The 19,289-nt window shown below is 28.9% G+C and overlaps 2 protein-coding genes across 3 annotated transcripts; one reads left to right on the top strand and one right to left on the bottom strand.

Moving 5' to 3' along the window:
* Positions 1 to 138: 138 nt before the first annotated feature.
* Taf1 (TATA-box binding protein associated factor 1) lies at positions 139 to 7,231 on the bottom strand. Of its 2 annotated transcripts, none has more exons than XM_015315991.2 (10): positions 4,420 to 7,231; positions 3,967 to 4,328; positions 2,663 to 3,883; positions 2,297 to 2,539; positions 1,764 to 2,202; positions 1,541 to 1,683; positions 1,302 to 1,439; positions 1,046 to 1,181; positions 785 to 958; positions 139 to 568 (listed from the first exon to the last, which is right to left on the bottom strand). In XM_015315991.2, exons 1-10 carry the CDS (start codon positions 6,986 to 6,988, stop codon positions 396 to 398), a joined length of 5,598 nt encoding a protein of 1,865 aa, XP_015171477.1. In that variant the 5' UTR covers positions 6,989 to 7,231; the 3' UTR covers positions 139 to 395. The 2 variants fall into 2 exon arrangements, with proteins under 2 accessions (XP_015171477.1, XP_015171476.1); XM_015315990.2 differs by having other exon boundaries at positions 740 to 958; positions 4,420 to 7,228.
* Positions 7,232 to 7,552: 321 nt separating this feature from the next.
* Positions 7,553 to 18,142, top strand: drn (zinc finger AN1-type doctor no). The gene is given in 6 exon segments (XM_015315999.2): positions 7,553 to 7,925; positions 12,645 to 12,863; positions 13,562 to 14,029; positions 14,333 to 14,458; positions 14,460 to 14,502; positions 14,623 to 18,142. Coding segments are annotated over 4 exon segments (603 nt in total). The 5' UTR covers positions 7,553 to 7,925; positions 12,645 to 12,863; positions 13,562 to 13,744; the 3' UTR covers positions 14,772 to 18,142.
* The last annotated feature ends 1,147 nt before the right edge of the window (positions 18,143 to 19,289 follow it).

Genomic DNA, 19,289 nt, shown 5'->3' with positions numbered 1-19,289 from the left:
AAGACTCCTTTATGATATTAATATTAATATAATATTATATTTATACGTGCGTCTAATATAAAGAACACAATTGAAAATGAATACCATTGTATAGAATTAATTTTTTAAAAAGGAGATACAACAGTATTTCAAACAGTATTTCAAATAATAGATTATATATATTTCTATATTGTTTTATGACTATAGTTTTTTAGTATTACATGTGTATAGAAATTTAATATTTACAAAAGAGCAGAATGTTTAGTGGTATCTATGGATACTATTATTTTATACATCTATGTATATTACTAATAGAATATATCACAGATTTCTATATATAAGTCCTAACTTATACAAGATAGTTACATTTTTACAATATAAAATATTATTTTTTCTTCGGTTTATTTTTAATATATTTAAAACCAAAGGTCACCACCAACATCTTCTTCTTGCTGTAAAGGTTGCTGTTGATTATCTTCTTTACATTGTGTAATATTATTCTCGGTATTAGTTTTATCGTCTCGTGCAGGTAGTCCAGCCAATAGAAAATCTGATGGATCATAATTTGGATCGACATCCATACTCTCATCTAAAAGCAATATTATAGATAATATAAATTTTTCTAAGGAATATCACAATCAATAACCATAACAATATTACAATCACATAACAATCATACAAGTTATTCTTAAAAATTTACTTATTCGTTTAATTTATATATATTTATATACTTTTTTCTTATTTTTTAAATATCGGTTACCTTGTTGGAGTAATTGTTGTTCTCCCATATAAAATCCAACATTACCTAATTGTACCATTGCTTCCGCTGCTTGCTGACTGTCATCGTCAGCCAAAACTACTCCTCCTCTTTCTATTCTAACTTCACTTAATTCAAGCGTTTCCATTTCGTTATGTTCAGATTGTTCATCTGCTCCAAATGGAACTTCATCAAATTCATCTTCGCTGGAGAATTGCAGATCTAAAATCACAAATGAAAGTTTTTACAATATAGTTGTATATTATTCAAATTTAAGAAAAATATGTTTTTAATACGCTTATATTTTACCTTCTTCAAGTACATCTTTTTTCTTAGAATGTACATTTCTTCCAGGATCAATTTCCATATCACCTTCCACATCAACAAAATCGAAATCATCCATGCTTGATTTTCCAAATGGATTTTCTGGTGAACTAGTTTGACTCTGAAAAAGAATTAAAAAATAAACGGTTATAATAGATTATAAATATTAATTATATTAGATATTTATCAATTTTACTATTAATATTATAATAGATTAAACTTATAAATAATAAATTCTTACCCCTCTGAATTCAGGCTCTACGATAGTATAATTTTCTTCGTCTGGACCAAGCCACGAAGAATCTATATCTGCTTGCTCCATTGCTCGTTTTTGTACTAATAATATATTATTTTCTAGTTGAGTTACATGCTCATCATACTGAAATATAAGTTTTTATTTAATTAATGGCATTATAAGAATAATAAATATAGGATGTAAGCTGAAAAAATAAATAAAAAATATGTTTTTCATAATCTTACTTCGTCTAAGGTCTCTTTACAAGTTTTAACAATTAATTCAGCTTTTTTTGTAAATAGAGAATCTTTTCCATTGTAAATTATACAATTTTCCAAAATTTGTTCAACATCTCGAACGAATTCTTGGCGACTATGATATTTATGAGCTTTAAAAGAAATATATATAAACAAAATTAGTCAAAATATAACAGATACATGTATATTAGATCAAAAATAACATAATTACCTGAAACTTTCTTTGAAATAGTATCTAAATCCATTGGACGTTTAATTACATTATAATAATCCTTCACTGTTTTCTTACTAACAGGTTTTATGAATGGCCAGGCTTCTGTCATAGATTTTAATTTATTATTGACAACGTTGTCCAGAATAAATGTAAGAGCTACTTGATCATTATCATCAAGTAGAGGATTAATTGCTTTTTCCAATCTCATTAAACGATCTTCTTTTTCACCAAGTTTTTCTACGCATGTATCTAACATACGTTTGGCTGCTACTGTTAATGAGGATTTAGGTCCATTATAAAGTGTAGAGTTTTCAACTATTTGATTAACATCAGCCAAAAATTCTTCTCTACTTTGGTATTTTTTTAATCTTAAATTTTCACGTATTGTTTGTAAATCCATAGGTTTTTGTATAATTTTATGATAATCAGGAACAGCCTAAACAAATATAATAAAATACACAGATTAATATATCACATATAAAAGTTTCACTTTTGTTTTTGGTAATTATTTATTCGAAATAAAAATATACCTTTGGATTAACTGGGAAAAGGAAAGGTTGAACATCTGGTAAATCTCTTAGTTCATTTAGGATATTTTCTAGCATAGTTGACATAACAACAACAGGATCAGTTCTACGACGATTGGCTGGTCTTTGTTGTCTCTTAAGATAATCACAATGGTCATCTCCAGTAGCTCTTCTTCTTTTCTTCGAATTGACTGCTTCTTTTGGAACTTTTAATAGTAAAGTACGCCTTTTCATTTCTTCTGCATGCTGTTTAAAAATTAACAAATTAAAAAGTAGTAATATATTAAATATATTTAATAAATAAATTAATTTAAATTAAGGATATATTACATAATATAAAAATATTTCTAATATATAATATTGTACAACCTTAATCAATTTAGATGATAATTTAACTTTTGTTCCATCGACATTAACGAGGTCCTGATCATCAGTATTAAGTTGCTTTTCTATTTCTTCTTCTTGTTCTTCAGTCATAGCAACATTAACTGGAGCAGTTGTTACGTTATTTTGGTATAATGGACAAGCCTTATTAGTTCGCATATGACCTACGTTACCGCAAGCACCGCATTTTAATTTTAAATCTGGTTTGAGTTTAGGTTTTTTACGTTTAGAGGGAGAAATTTCAGGTTTAGGATGTTTAGAAGCTGGGGAAGTGGATTGATAATTACAGAATGGAAGGATACTAGTAGAGGATGTAGTGGTAGGAGTATTAGTGCCGCTGCGATCAAATATAGGATTAATGGAGCTGCTTGGGCCAATGAAACCACCCCCTTGCATACGTTCTCGTTCTTGATTTCGTTTTATTCTTCTCAATTGTTCTTGGATTCTTCTCTTTTCTCTTTTCATTTCTTCTTTTTGTGCTTCATCTAATGTAGCAAACTGTTTAATAAATGTTTCATCTTTAGAATTTCTTATCTTTAAATAAGTGTCTATTACAGCTGGCTTTCTAACTAATTCAACTCTAGTGAATTCTTTTCCTTCTTGATTTCTAAAAGTGCGATAAATCTTAAGTAATCTTCCTTGCTGCGTGCCAAAATTGTTAACCGGATTATTATCTTCCTCTTCGTCTCTCTTTTTTTCTTTAGGTTTTTTGTCTTGTTCCTGGACTTCATCTATCATCATTTTTCGCAATGCATGCCTCTGTTGCTCTTCTCGTTCCAAAGATAATTGAGTACTCGTTTTTTTATTAGATAACATATTCTCTATATTTTTACCCATTTCTTCTATATCAGAACTATCTTCTTCTGAACTTTCACCTTCATCTGTACTTAGAACCTCATTAGATGACAAAACACGATTTTGTAAATCAAAGATTCTTTGACATTCTTCTTTATATCTTTCCTGATGCTCCGCTATAGAAAATCTATTACCTCGTGAAAACTTTGTCATACCTTCTTCTCCAGCTTTTGCTTTTTCTGTAGATAATGTTCTTACCACATCTATAACTTCCCAACGTGAAAGCTTTTTTATTTCTTCTTCTGGAACACCAAACTTTCTAAGAAGTGCCTTTGCATTATTTAATGAAAGTCTTCTTAAATCTGCATCCGTTCCTGTTACTGTTCTTTTCGGCTGCGCTTCTTGTTCTTCCTGTTTTATTAAGATTAATTTAATAAATAGATGAGAAGAAAAGAAGAAAAATACAATTTAATAATATAAAACATTATACTAACTTTACTGATAGTTGGCTTATTGGGTACTCTAACATATGAGAAGCCTTCACCACATCCTGTTGGATCAGCTGGACCAGCTAGTTGCAATAAACATTTTCCTTTCATAGCTTGAATATATGCACGAGTTGTATTCCATGGAGCCACTTTGACTTCATCGTCCATCTTCAATTGCATTTCTTCATCATCATCATCTTGAGGTGTAAACAGAAATTTTTCACCATATCCAGCATCTTTTAATCTTTGTTCTGCTGCGATCATACTAAAGTAGGCACAGCATTGTTCTGGAGATACCATAGCTCTGATTTCTTCTTCCGTTGGTAATCTGAAGTCTGGCTTTATTACCCACCAATTGGAATCCATTCCTATACAAAAATTAAAACATAGATTGTTTATATTTTATATACAAGTTATTCTTATTCATAAATATATATATATATATATATATATATGTACCTGTTCTTTTAAAATCAGCGCACAATTTTAATCGCTTTCTAATACTACTCTCACTATGAGAAGGAAAAGCTTTTTTAATGTCATCCATTTTAATTCGTCTAGGCGTATCTTTTGATTTCCAAAATAATCTATAAATAAAGACCTGTAAGAAATCTCTTACAAAATTATTTGCTCTTTTGGAATTTGGTCCAGGTACCTCATATAGAGGACATTCTTGGCCTGCAACAAATAGTGCATCCATCTCTCTTATAAAATATTGCTGCCTGGTCCTAATAATTAGAAAGTCAGTCTCAGGAATTTTATGTTCATAAATTGGAGCCCTGTACATATTATTTTCAACAGCTTGTATGCTTTGACCAGGTGTAAGAATTCCAAGAAATGGACTGGTATGGGCATAAGCCGTTTCTCCATATTTATATTTTTGTGGACCTTGATCTTTTCCTGCTTTTCTTTTATAATAATTTTTTACTTTTGAACACATTCCAACTTGATTTATTAACGGTGGATGTTCTTCAGAAAATTCAATGAGAACTATTTCACCATCTTTTCCTGTTAAATCTTCAGCGTCTCTCATAAAGAAAACATCACCACCACCAGATGCAATTCTTTCTTGTTCTCTTTGTTTTGCCTTCTTTTTAATATGCTTGATCAAAGGTAGAACACTATGTGGACCAGGTAGTGCAAGTGGACCATGACTGTATCTTCGCAATAGTGGCCTATGGAAATTTCGAAGACGCATTGGCCCCATATGGGTTTGAACAAAAGGTGCACGTAATTCTACTACTGGTGTACTATGTTGTATTAAGTTACCTCCTCCAACTTTTAAACGTAATGTTGTTTCTGATGACCGAGGCATATAATAAGTATCATTTGATATATTAAATGGATCTCTGTCAGGTGATTTTGGTGGTGGTGGTGGTGTATCTTCTTCAAGAACATTTATTACTCCAGCTTTGCCTAACAATAATTTACTTTTTTTAACATGTGGATGTGGTATCTTTACTTTTGGTTGGGGTCCGTTATCTTTATGAAGAAGTGCAGGATCAATATCATCGGGTATTCCAAGAACTATATTTTCATCATTAGGATCTAATGTAAGTATCTTAGGTTTAGGAATTTTTTTCATATTTTCTGGATCCCAAATGACTTCTTCTTCCCAAAGTCCATATACTAATTCTTCATTTTCAACTGGGAAAATGGAATACCAAGTGTCATCATAATTTTCTTCTCTTTGCTGTTGTTGTTGATTTCCTTTATTCATGCTTACTTTAGCTTTTTGAGACTGCATATGTAATGGTGTAGTAATCTGTGAAGTTGCTAAGCGTACATTTGGTGCCACTGGTACCGTTCCACCTTTTCCTGGTTGACTAAATGCTTGAGCTGTTCTATTTACACTAGATGGAACCCATCCAGCTGCATTATTTTTGCTATTTAGTTTCTGTGTTACTTTGTGCTTTATGTCATCACCATTCCAAACAACATCGTCTTCCCAATGTAATTGCGATACCATTAAAAAAGCATCATCAGAAAATTGTTCATTATTTGTTTTATTATCTTGTTGTTCTGATTTATCTATTATCTTAAAGCCATAATTAAAGCCATCTCCAGTTTCAGGAACTTGTAACATATCATACCATAGTTGTGCAGGACCAAATCGCCAATCTGCTACTTTTGGTCCCATATCACCATTTTCACCAGCTTCTCCAGTTTTTCCAACTTGTTCTTTATCTTCTACTGGTAATAATAATTTAGTTTCATCATCAGAACGACATAAATCTAGAGTTGGATCTGGTCCATATTGCATTACCAAACCCTTAAATTTAACTTTTCTATCATCTTGATCTGATCCAGAATCGGAATCTCTAATATCATGATACCGTCTCTTTTTACGTCTTTTTCTAACACCTCTCCAAATCTGTGGAAGGCTACTTGGTTTTCCAGGACCAAATAGCCTTGAAAATCTAAGAACCTTATTTGCACGAAAATCAGGAAATAATTCAGTTACATTGATGTTAGCATATTTAGAAGGTAACATAGAGGCTAGAGGAGTTTCAAGTTTACGTTGTCGTGCTGCTTCTACTTCTTCTGCTGTGAGTATTTCTTTTTCTTCCGGTATAGGTGGTGGTGGCATTAATTGGGTATCGGATTTACTTATGACCTCTTCATCATCTGCATCATAATCTGCATTTTCTTTTTCAATCTTTGGATCTAATATGTTTGATTCGTTATCTTCATTTATATCATCAGCCAATTCATTTATATCAGAAAAATCAAGAGCAGACGGTGACTTTTCAAGACAATCTGTATCTTTCTCTAATGCAGATTTGTTTTCCTCTTTACAATTATCATCTATTTCCATACTGTTTTCACCATTACCATTTTCACTTGGCATCATTTCTTTAATAAATGAGCTCAAACCGAGACGACCGAGAGAGGCTAAATGTTGTTTTGCTTCAGCATCTAGAATATCATCTTCCAATTGACCATTATCATCGATATTGCCAAATAAAAATCCTGTCATATTTCCTAATACAAAGTCTTTATCATTTTCTTCTTCCGAATCACCCATTGTTTTTCAATTTAATATATTACAAAATAAACAATATTCTTATATGCATATAAACATATAGTTAACAACAATGGCTCATTGAAACTGTAAATATAACATAAATACACTTTTGTACGAAATAATCGTCCAAATTATGTTTATATTTTCTAGTATAGACAAAAAAAATAATAAACAAACCAATAAAATTAAACTTATTAAATCGACCAAGTAAAACGCGGATAATGTAGCTTCATATAGAACCTTTTATTTAGTTCTTAACTCATGGAGTGTTCTCAAATTGACATTAACAATAGAATACTAGAAATACGATTAGCTGTTCAATTTTAAGGTAGAATATTATCAACCAATCACGTACAAACGTTCAATCGTTAAATATATATAATAAATTGTTTTTTATTTTTAAATATTTATTTTTAACTTCATGACTTATAACAATGCGTTGTTTACGATGTATTGGTACTCCAATTACAATTATTTGTACGAAATTCTAAATAATAAAAAGATATAATGATCGATTTCTATAGAAGTTGAAACAGAAGGATCGTTCGAGATCGTGATTGTTCGGCCGTGTTCGTATAACTTCCCGTTCTAACCGCTTGGAGAGCTTTGTTTAAGAAGAGTGGGGGAAAGTAAGAGATCTAACTTTGCACCAGTCATTGGCAGTACTTCTTTCTGTGTCCGCAGCTCTGGTGGGATTTGTTCTACGATCAGTGGGTACGTTCGTGGAAATATTCAAGTTTGTTTCAAAGGCTTCTTTGCTCCCGGTGTCTTTGTGAAACAGTGCATATCGTTTGAGTATTTGATAAGCAGGTGTCCCATTGACAATAAAAGGTTGATGTTTCTCTGAGAATTATGTCGGATACTGATGCAGGATTACAATCGGTCACACGTCAAGTCAGCTGACATATTGCGCTCCACTACACCGCAACAGCCTTCGGTAAGTGTCGCAATCCCAAACCGCCTGTTACTCTCCCGAAGAAGAACTATTTTTATCAAATAGCCACTACACACTAATCTCTTCTACTACGTAATAATTTTCTATCGATAGCTCGCTGCTACATCGATATATTACATTTAATTGCAACAAATAATAATAAATATCTTAAAAAATATAATAAGTTTGAAAGAGAAACTGAGAATGTAATCTCCATAGTATGAAACAAAGGATGTACGACGCAATTTGTGAGCTAAGTGCGTATTCAAGGATGGTAGCCATGTCTTCGCTCTTTCTCTTTCCCTTCCTCTTACTCCTTCCCCTTTCCCTCTCTTTCCTTCTTTTCTCGTCGTCACTGTTCCTCGGCGATAGCCTTTGCGTGCGTTGCGTTGTTCTCTGACTCCACGAATCTACAGCTACCAACAACGGCTACGCTTACGATAACTGTTACTATTATCACTATGATAGCGCAAGCTTTATTCTGATTTTAACTACATAAATGTAGTTTAATATAAATACGTTTATCTGTACACTAAACTCTACATCTTCTATCCCTTTGAATAGTTCCTCTCTTCTCTTCGCCTGTTTGTCCCCTTTCTTTCTGGCGTATCGCCATCTACAAATGTCGCGTAGCAGTGTAGTTTTGATCGTCATCGTCTTCCTCGTCATTGCCTTTGTCTTACTCTTTTTCTTTGTCGTGTCGTACTCATCGTTGTCATATTTGCGTTTGAATATCCTTAAAAGCATATATTCCAAGTACTCACGGCAATATAACCGACTTCAATAAACTTTCTTATTTCTCTATTTATATATTCTTCATCTATACACATATACACACGCTACATAAATGACTTTTTACATTAGCATCGGGATGAGGATGATGACGATGACGAGGAAGTCGATAACGAGTAACTTTCGAAAGGTAGTTATCAGACTCTCCATTCCATTGGACGTTAATTCATATAAATGGTATACTATTCGTACAATATATATATAAATAATCAAAGACGTTTGAATTACTTAACAATTTTTACAAAAAATCGTGATTTTAAAACTGCTGATAACGAATACACGTGACCCCGTACTTCGTACTCTTTCTCTTCGTCATCATCGTACATATATACGTTCGTAATATTGAAAGAATACTAGATTTCTTTGTAACGTGATAATTATAACACTTTTCTAAAGTAGTCAACTTTCGTTATTCCGTAAGGTGCGTTCTAAACTCTTACTATCTTGTATACTAAGTTAGTATAAAGGCATTTTCGATCTCATGTCGAACATTACTTTCCTTCTTGTGGCATTTCTCTCTCTCTCTTTCTTTCTTTTTCTATTTCTAATATATATATATATATATATATATATATATATATATATATATATATATATAGATTATAGTCCTACACTAAATAAGAGGAAATGAATCCCTATGTCACGTGATAAATTGAAATCGCTGCACCGAAAGTTAGTTTGCGTGTGTATCCGTGATAGGCCTTATTACACTACAGAAATTTTTACTTTATATTCATTAAAAATTAATAATTAACACAAAAGATCTTGGAAATGACCCGAGTCCTCGTTTAACATGAGTTTGCTTATTTTTTATTTGCTTCTTTATTTTTTCTCTTACTCAGTTCGTAACTCGATTGAATTCGAAATTTTGAAAAAGATTGCAACATCATAAATGTAAACTTCTTTGATTGGAATTGATCCTATTAGATAATTAATATATTTTTGTATATATTTCAAGAGAATATTGTTCTTTCGTACGAAATTATAGATATGCATTCTAAATTCAATGACAATGTTATTTATGATATGAATTTCGTATTATATTTAACGTTTAATTTTGGCATTTATCCAAATTAATTGTTGAAATAGACAAAATACGAGAATAGACGATAATAAAAAGAAAGAAAGAGAGAGAAATATACATCTCTTTGAAGATAATTATTTTCTGCGACAAAAAATAACGAGTAAGATATCTGCATATGGCACACGAGTTGTTGATTGGTTAGTATTATTTTTTATAAGTTTCTCTCAATGCATTATGTGATTTACGATTTAAGTTTTATTCCTTTAATCTCGGCTTCAATCGCGAAACAGATGTGCTGATTATTTAATGTTTTAACGAATAGATCATACGAGAATTAAGATAACGCTACTTTAATTGTATGACTTTGTAAAGGTCGAAAATCTTTAAAACATATAGTGTCATTGTTAGCCCTATAAAGATACATACATAGTGTAAATGAAATACATATTATCTAATGACAGGATAGATTATTTTTTAACAATCTTTATTAATAATAATAATAATCTTTTACACACACATGAATATATTATTTATTTCATTATTATATAATTTTAAATTACATTTTAGTAATGGGAATAAAATAAATTATGAAATAAGTTTTTCATTTATTATTTGTTTAATTTATTATTATTATTTTTTATTAATATGCAAGACATAGTATATCCCTGAAATTTTATCGAGAATGTAAGAGAAATTCTCCTCAAATGAAGAAATTGTTTTTATCTTTTTTGAGAGAGAGAAAGTTGTACTTTGGTTGATCTTTTTTTTTCTTTGATCAATATTGTTTTTTAATTTTACATACATTTGTTTAAAATGTTGAAATTACGTTGAATTTATCTATAAATAAATTTATACATATTTCGAAAAGAGCATTAAATTTAATTTTTCATCGATCGACAAGTGTATTATTTATTGTTTCTATAGTTATTTTATATGTAGAGGTTGTGTCATTAAAATCATAGAATTACAGTGAATCCAATTAAATTTGTTGTTTGCTCCACTAAAATTTATAATGGTTTAATTGTGATTGAATGATATATAATCAAACTTATAAATTTATAAATTTATTAATATATATTTCAAATAGTACCTACACGTTATATATTTTATTTAAAACAACAGCTCTCTCTATATATATATATATATTAACGCGGGCATCTAGCAACATTTGAATATGTTACCATAAGCACACGTCGGAGGTAGGGGAAGTATAAGAATGCTATTGATACTAGCTTTTTGAAAAAATGAAATAATAATAATTTAAAAATTATAAACTTTTCTTGATCATTGTATCATTAATCGTATAATATTATCGTAAATATTTTCGTCTAAATAGAATTCTCTTTAATTTCGTGATTTTTTTATTATTGTACAGCTAGTAATTTTGTTTTCAAATGATATTAATTAGAATATTTTTTTATTAAACATTTTTGTAAATGTTGTACAATATCTGTAATATATTTTTTTAAGTAACGATAATCCTTTATTAAAAGAGTCCACTTAAAAATATGTAATTTTAGGAAACACAAGTATGTTTGAACATAAAATATTACACGACATTGAAATTAATTAATATTAATTACATTTGTATTTTTCTCATGTAAAATATATTTCTTTTTTTCCTTCTTGCATATATTATAAATTAAATATTAAAAATATCATCCGATCTACGTAATAGTAATGGAGGTTAAGCCATTGATGCCAGATAATATAGGATATTTTTCGCTCATGCGCAGTAAGGCGACGATGACGTTCGTCCACACCCTCGTATTTATCCACGAACAACACTTTTACCTTGGGCAACCTTAAAGTAGCTATTTGATATAATTACTTTCTTGTAATTGTTAGAATTGATAAAAAAAGATTCTATAAATTTAATGTCGATAAAATCTTTTCATATTCTTTACTTTCCGTTTGAAGAATTCCATTAAAAAATATTTTTTTATGAAAGAGCACGTGTAATTTCATTATAATTTTTTTTTTTTCATTTGATATTAATGATTTTTTTTTCCTAATCAATTTTGTACATATCATATTCTGATTTTATTTCCTACGTCTATACAATTCTACACATATTTATGTAATTACGTGTGTAGATTTTATTTCCCAGTAATTATATATATATATATATATATATATTTTATAAGACTAAGCATATCGAGTAAGATCTTCAACCACGCATGCGCCAAAAAGCTCTGCTCGGGTCAAATCCCTGGATCTAGTAAGAGTGGAAACACTGAGCTTTGCTTGTTGCGCCATCTACAGTGTTCTTGAATATGTGGTATGCAACGTGGCGCCTAGAGCAAACTATTTAAGATCAACCCTTGTATAGTTTAATAAATACAAATATTTGATTCCTTGTAAATCTCTATATCTTTCTAAATATGATATATGCGCTCGTACATTGTGAAAAAAAGCATCACGATTTAATACAAATTATTGTATCATGTGTAATGAAAATACATAAATTTATATAAATTATTCTATTTTTATATTTGACGTACAGTGTGTAAAAATGTGTGGCAATAGTTAAATATCATGAATAGTCACATACAATTCATAAAGTTAAAAAAAAAGAATATTAAACTAGTAATATACAAGGTTAATTGTGGTAATCGAGCATAGCTTAGCAGCAATTGGCTATATAAAAAAAGAACTTGTGAATGCTGCTTGTTGTTGCGTACTCTATGTGCGTATTCGTCCATGCCTACATGTTCCTTAACTGATCGCCATAATGAAAACATTTATCTGTCGTCGCTGTCGTTATCCGTCGTATATGTGTTCCGTCCTCGTATGTGTAGTCCCCTCTCTCTTTCTCTCTCTCTTTCTCCCTCTTTTATTTCGAAATTATATCGAACAATTGAATAACAAAGTTACAAATATTTAGCAAGGCTTCATCATTACAGTTCTCGGTGGGTGAAATAAAATGATTACGTGCTAAAACTCTCAGCAGAGTGCGCGGAGATTCGTCAGGCGACTTACAACCGACAATTTCTTGACGGACTCTTTTTTGTTGCACGATATTTAAGCACGATACGGATATACACGAAGCGTTTACTTAAATGCTTGGAACAAACTTCTACTCCATGTTGTACGTTTCTTGCAACACGACTACGTGTTGGAAAGTGAGTAATAGTTACACTCACTATTTTCACGCCTTTTGTTAAAGGTCGTATTGCGTCGAGAGAAAATCAGCTTATCAAGATGACGTAGTTAAAATTTTCACGAATCCTTTAAACCCTTTCTTATTTTGCTTTATATCTGTGCGTCTTTTGTGTTTGTCCTTTTTTTTTCTTTTTCTTTTTCTCTTTCTCTTTTTTGACATATAATTTACATACATGTATATATGTAATATATATATATACATATATATATATATATAGTGAATTTATGAGAAATTTTATCAGTCATTTTTCTGAAAGCAAATTTTCTTTATTGGCTACTCAATATAATGCTTCTAAGAGTTAAAGGAAATGTATATTTAACTTTATAAATTTTTATTAATTCATTTATTTTAATTTTATTAGTTGATTTATAAATAAAAATGCATGTGTTTTTGTAATCTTTTTTTATTTTTTATGGCTGTACTTAAGATTTTAATATCTTTTAATAAAGTGAAGATTTTTACATGCTATTTTAAGGTTATAATCTTTCTGACTGTTTAGTGTTAATATTTTTTTAATATTTTCGAAAACTTTATGACAAACATTCTCCTATACAATCTAATGATAAGGTTATTACTTTGAAATAATTTTTAATAAAAATATAATCATTATACAATACTGATGAAATATATCTTAATAATTTCATTTCTTTGTAATAGGTGACTACATGGTGACACGCGGTCGTAGACGTGCGGTCGGCAAGAAAGCTGTGGCAGAAAACAGTTAGTTATCTTGTGCCAAGGTGACTATACCTGTTCACTGTTAATAAAGACAGTGATTTCAAATATCATAAAAGAAAAGTCAATTTCACTGGCACAGAACTATTGTAACAAGAAGTCACAATGGAACGTGAATCTAATCCAATGCAAGCTTTATGTCGCAGCGGTTGTGGATTTTATGGTTCGCCAGCGACTGATGGACTATGTTCTCTTTGCTATAAGGAAAATTTGAAAAAGAAACAACAACCACCAGTATCGGCTGCAACAGTTCCAACCTCACAGACCGTTTCTGGTAACGCTGGCACGTTGCAAAGCGGTTTTGGCAGTCCTGCAGTTACAGGAACCACAGCCCAACCAACCATTCCTACTATACCTCAATCAACGACAGATCTACCCAATCCTAAAGAAGTATGTTATTACATGTGATTATGTATATTGAATCGATGTACTTGTAATAATAAGATGCTAAATTCTATGTTTAACCCCTTGACCTACAATATTGTGTAAGAGTTATAATACACTTTACGGTTTAAACAAGAAATATGAATACGATTCATGGTGAATCTTACAGGAAGAATATAAGAAATATGAAATATATCAATAACTTTGATATATAACTCCACGCATAAAATAATAGTACAAGGGGTTAAATGTTATACTTGAAATTTTTAGTGTGTCTTGATATTTGATTTCCTTATATTATATATTTAGATTAGCAGGGAAGATCAAGACAGTGAAGTAGGAGTAAGCGTTACAGTAGCTGAAGGTTCAGTGAGTAGTGGTGATACAGATGAGTGCTTCGATGGCAAAGAGACTGATAAAGAATCTAAGAAGAAGAAAAAATCGTTGTGCTGTTTGTCGCAAAAAAGTTGGATTAACTGGTACGATGTATTATTTATATTGATTACTTATGAAGGATAGTTAAAACTTTTAATTTTAAAAATTTTTTTATATTATATATCACGTTCAGTATCATTTAAAACTTTTTATTATATTTATAGGATTTGAGTGTCGTTGCGGGGGACTATTCTGCTCCGTGCATCGATACAGTGATAAGCACGACTGCAAATTTGATTATAGAGAAATGGGCGCCCAAGAGATACGGCGTAATAATCCAGTTGTTGTTGGTGAAAAAGTGCAAAAAATTTGAACTATTTAGTGTGTAGATCGTTGGGAATGGATATATAACTATATAAACAAACAAAATATAAAACCCAGAAGAAACAAGATAAATTATCTGGCAGCTGATTGTGTGTTTAGGAGTGAAATATACATGTATGAATGATACAGAGTGGAAGGGGTGCAAAAAAAAATTAATTTCAGATAGAAAATTGAAAGGGAGTAGAGAAATAGAACATCAGACAGCAAACGATTTGTTTGATTGCCAATTAGAATGAGTGTGTGAGTGTGAATGTTTCAAAATTGGACATCAGTGCCATGTCAGATTGTCATCTAGCGAGAGTTTTAACTGAGAATATATCTGGTTACTAACTGCTGCCAGCTTACTATTACTATTACCTATTATTATCTTTATGATTATTACGATTTATTATTATTCTATATTATGTTTATTATTAATTTACTTAAATGCAAAAATTCGCGGATAAAGTTTGTTTTTAAGAAGATCCAGAATTTTTGGTGCAGTCAGTCAAGTCGGCAATTATGAAAATTATCTCGTTAGCAATTTGGGTTTAATCGCAAATTTTATATATTGCTGTTTTGTTTCTATATCAAGAAGGGAATGTTGCTTAGATAATGGCTGATTTGATGGGTGATCACAATTTAGGTTAATAATTAGTCTAATAATTATTAAGTATATTAGTCTATTGATTCATAAATAATGCAATGAAGTATAAGTAGTATTGTGTGTTTATGTGCAACTTCAAGTGAATATAACCGGCATTATTACTCATTAAATATGTTTCAATCTATAATGCAAATCAATTATTTACACTATCGCAGCAATTCTTTTAAAGAAAAACCCTTCTATGAATATATTTATTCCTAGTTTTTTTTCTCCGCGAGTATTGAATCATAGAGTATAAATATTAGAACTACTTAAACAAATTAATTAGTTTTTTGTTTTAATTTTATTTCATTTCTCTCTTTTTTTGTTTTCCTCTTTGTGAGTTTTTTATAGAGTAGCTGTGCAAGGTATTCCGGTTCTGCATTACAGTGTTTCAAAACTGAATAATAACATTTCTTTAGATGCCAGATATTAAATTAAAAAAAAAAAAAAAAGAGAGAGAATAGCTGGCATAAAAACATGATCAGCATTAGTAAATCTAAAAGATATATGAACATTGTAGAGAAGGCTACTGTCACACATGGTGATCATTGTGTATGTTTCTAAAGGACTTTGTTAAAAACATAATTAATCTTCATCTCTACGTTATAATCTTTAAATATTGTTCTCATTATAAGATTTATGTTAAAATGGTGCTATGAGACCGTTCTTTATGTATTTTCTTGCAAAGTCAACTGCAATACAATGAGGGGAATTATTATGAACTTTGTGTTCGTAATAAGTTTATTCCTTATAATAAATTCATAAGCATCTTAAATCAATGAAATTATGAATAATAATTGCTGGGTTTTATTAAAAAAAAAAAAAAAAAAAAATTAATGCGATTAAAAAAAGGGAAGTAACAGATACTTTTATGTTATATCTATATCATTTTTGGACAAAGCGTTGTCAAGACTGTGCTGCCATATATATACATATATACGTACTTCTTTATTATATTATTAAAATACTCTCAACGAAAGCATTTTTTGATTTGTTATTAATGCTAATAAGCTTTAAACATTGATAAATATTGCAGAGAAAGATAAATAATTATTTTTTTCAGAGATATATAAATATATAATTTATTTTGTAAACAAAATTAGTTTCTTCTGTACATTAACAGCAACGATTACGAATTGTTTGCTTCATATTATCTCAAAGAGATTCTTATTAATATATCTTTATGATCAATAATTTTAAACAACTTATAATTTAAAATGAGATCTCTTAAATATATATATATGCGTGGCTGTAATGCAAAATGACATCATAAGTCACGTTAAACAAAATAATAATAATAATAATAAATAAATAAACTAATACATTACGTAATTTTTTAAAATATATTCTTCATGGGGTAATATTTCCATAATACCTGATTAAAATAAATAAACAATGTAAAAAAATTAAATATGTGTATTAATGGTATTAATTTTATAATAGTTTCATGATGTGTTGATATGAAAAATAATGAACACCTTATAATTTTATATTACCTTATTGTAAAAAAAGTTTAAAATGAGAATAAAATCAATTTTAAATACTTGTTTTTTTAAAACATTGTGATATAATAGTTCGAAAAACATAACGAGCTATATAAAAATTAATGCCTATTATAAGAATTAATTTTTTTTTCTTATATATATATTTATATATATACATATTCCAATTCAAATATTTATTTACTTAAAGTAATGTTGAGTTGAACTTAAAAAAAATGTAAATCATAAAAGTTAATATTCCTCTTATATATATATAATTGTCTAAAAATTATCTTAAATTATACGGACGAGAGTCATTTTATATTATGGCCACCAAATAATAATGTTTTAAACAATCAAATATGTTTACTATTGAGAGTACAGAAAATTTCTAATATTACTTCCTTTTTGTCTTTAATACAAGAAATATTTTATTAGATGAGTTCATTAATATTATTAATTTATAAACAACTTTACTTTATTTTTTTTCCTTTTTCATTTTTTTTGGCATTATAAATAACTAAGCGCGCAGTCATATCAATGTAAAACAATTCATTCGAATGCTTTATAACATATGGGCATACATTATACTTAATAAATATTTAATATAGTATACGTGTAGGAGAACATGGCATAATATAAATAAGTTTTAAATCTTTTTTCTCTTTATTTTATTTTATTTTTTCTTCGATATATAATTTAGAGAAAATTTTTAAAGATACTTAACTTTATACTTAACTTTTGCCGACTCTATGTAGACAATATCGAATTTAATTACTGTCAGAGCTTAATCTTTTTTAAATGCACTATTAGATATGTTGATGACAAAAAAAGAACACAAATTTGTATAGAAAATAACGCACACATTGCAAATATTGTTCTATGGTTGCCTTCAGGCCTTCATCCTATTTTAGGCATAGCATATTTTTCTAATGTATATTGCAATATCGGAATCATCTTGCCTAGCGAAAGCAACCAAGTTTAAAAAAGAAAAGATTAAAAAAAGAAGAAAAAGGAATGAATCATGGTAACATGTTTATTAAACGTGCTACATATAAATAAATAAATAAATAAATAATTAAATGAATGAATGATTGATTGATCATTGGATAAATGGATGGGTAAAAACAAAATATATCTACTTGGTAACGATGATCATACTCGACTGGTTGCATTAAATCATAATGATGCTTGTAATTATTACGATTGATATTAGTATATTTAAGTAATTAAACTTCACATTAACTTAAATATATTATATGATTAAATTACCACCCTTTGGTATATATATATATATATTTTAGATTTTAGGTTCACGTGATTTAAATATATATATATTTTTTAAATATATATTATATATTTAATATATATATATATATTGTATAGCCACACCAGATGCCACAGTCTAAAAGAACTTGAACTGTGATTTATACAGTCTAGCTCCTCTCCTTTTCTCACCTTATTCTTCCCCAAAAATAACATTTCTTACAATTTCTTAGATATTTATATAACTATAGTGGACTATATATATTTATGTATATTTAAATACAAAAATATATCTATATATAAATCTATCGGCCCCACGACCCCCTCTTCAGCCCTCTTACATTCATCAGGAGTGATTTTATTTTCTAATGATGACAATTCCAAATTTGTAGATATAAAATGTTTAAATGTATGCAATTTAAAAGATTTTTTAAAAAGGAAAAAGGGAAGAAAGAAAATAAAATTATTATTTTATAGATTACAGAGTAAAGGTATGTTATGCTAAAAAAAGCACAATTTTCGCTTTCATTATTATTTCGTTCTTATTAATATTTATCCTATCACATAATTAATTAGTAATAAGTCGTTTATTTGAACGATTATTGTAATTTTGATAATATAGGGAATTTCATTAGATATCTTCTAATGATTTTCTTAAAGTAACTAATGTAAGACACATTAAATAGCATTCTTTTTATCTTTATACATATCTGGTTACACTAATATTGCTAGTGTAAAATATAAGATGCACGCATTCGCATGATGGTAAGTATTATCAACTTCCCTTACATGTAATAATTTTAAATAAAATTTTAAAACATTACATTTCATTATACATGAAATAAAAATAAACTATTATGTATGATGGTGTTATATAAATTGTTTATTTACTGCGATATTTATCAATTAACATTTGAAGAACATAAGTGAATAATTTTTTAAAATTTATATGTGTGTATCTATTTTTATCAATGATCAAGAAATTATTAAATAAAATTAGTTTTTGTTAAAAATAAAATCAATAAATTATTCTAAATTGTTGAACTTTTAACGACAATAATAATAATAAGAAAAACAAAAAATCATACAGAATCCAAGCTAATTATATTTGTTTATCATTTAATATTAAAAC

The sequence above is a fragment of the Polistes dominula genome, unplaced genomic scaffold (genome assembly GCF_049000335.1).
Source record: "Polistes dominula isolate Pdom_NZ unplaced genomic scaffold, Pdom_raw_medaka contig_73, whole genome shotgun sequence".
In the NCBI taxonomy this organism is placed as follows: Eukaryota; Metazoa; Arthropoda; class Insecta; order Hymenoptera; family Vespidae; genus Polistes; species Polistes dominula.
Note: the sequence above shows the minus strand (reverse complement) of the source record. Positions and strands in the feature narration are given on the sequence as shown.

Excerpts from the sequence above, each read along its gene's own strand:
- Taf1 (XM_015315990.2), bottom strand. The coding sequence starts at position 6,988 with ATGGGTGATTCGGAAGAAGAAAATGATAAAGACTTTGTATTAGGAAAT. Across the intron at positions 4,329-4,419 it reads CGCTGATTTTAAAAGAACAG|GAATGGATTCCAATTGGTGG; the intron begins GTACATATATAT and ends ATTTTTGTATAG. Across the intron at positions 569-739 it reads ACAACAATTACTCCAACAAG|ATGAGAGTATGGATGTCGAT; the intron begins GTAACCGATATT and ends TATTGCTTTTAG.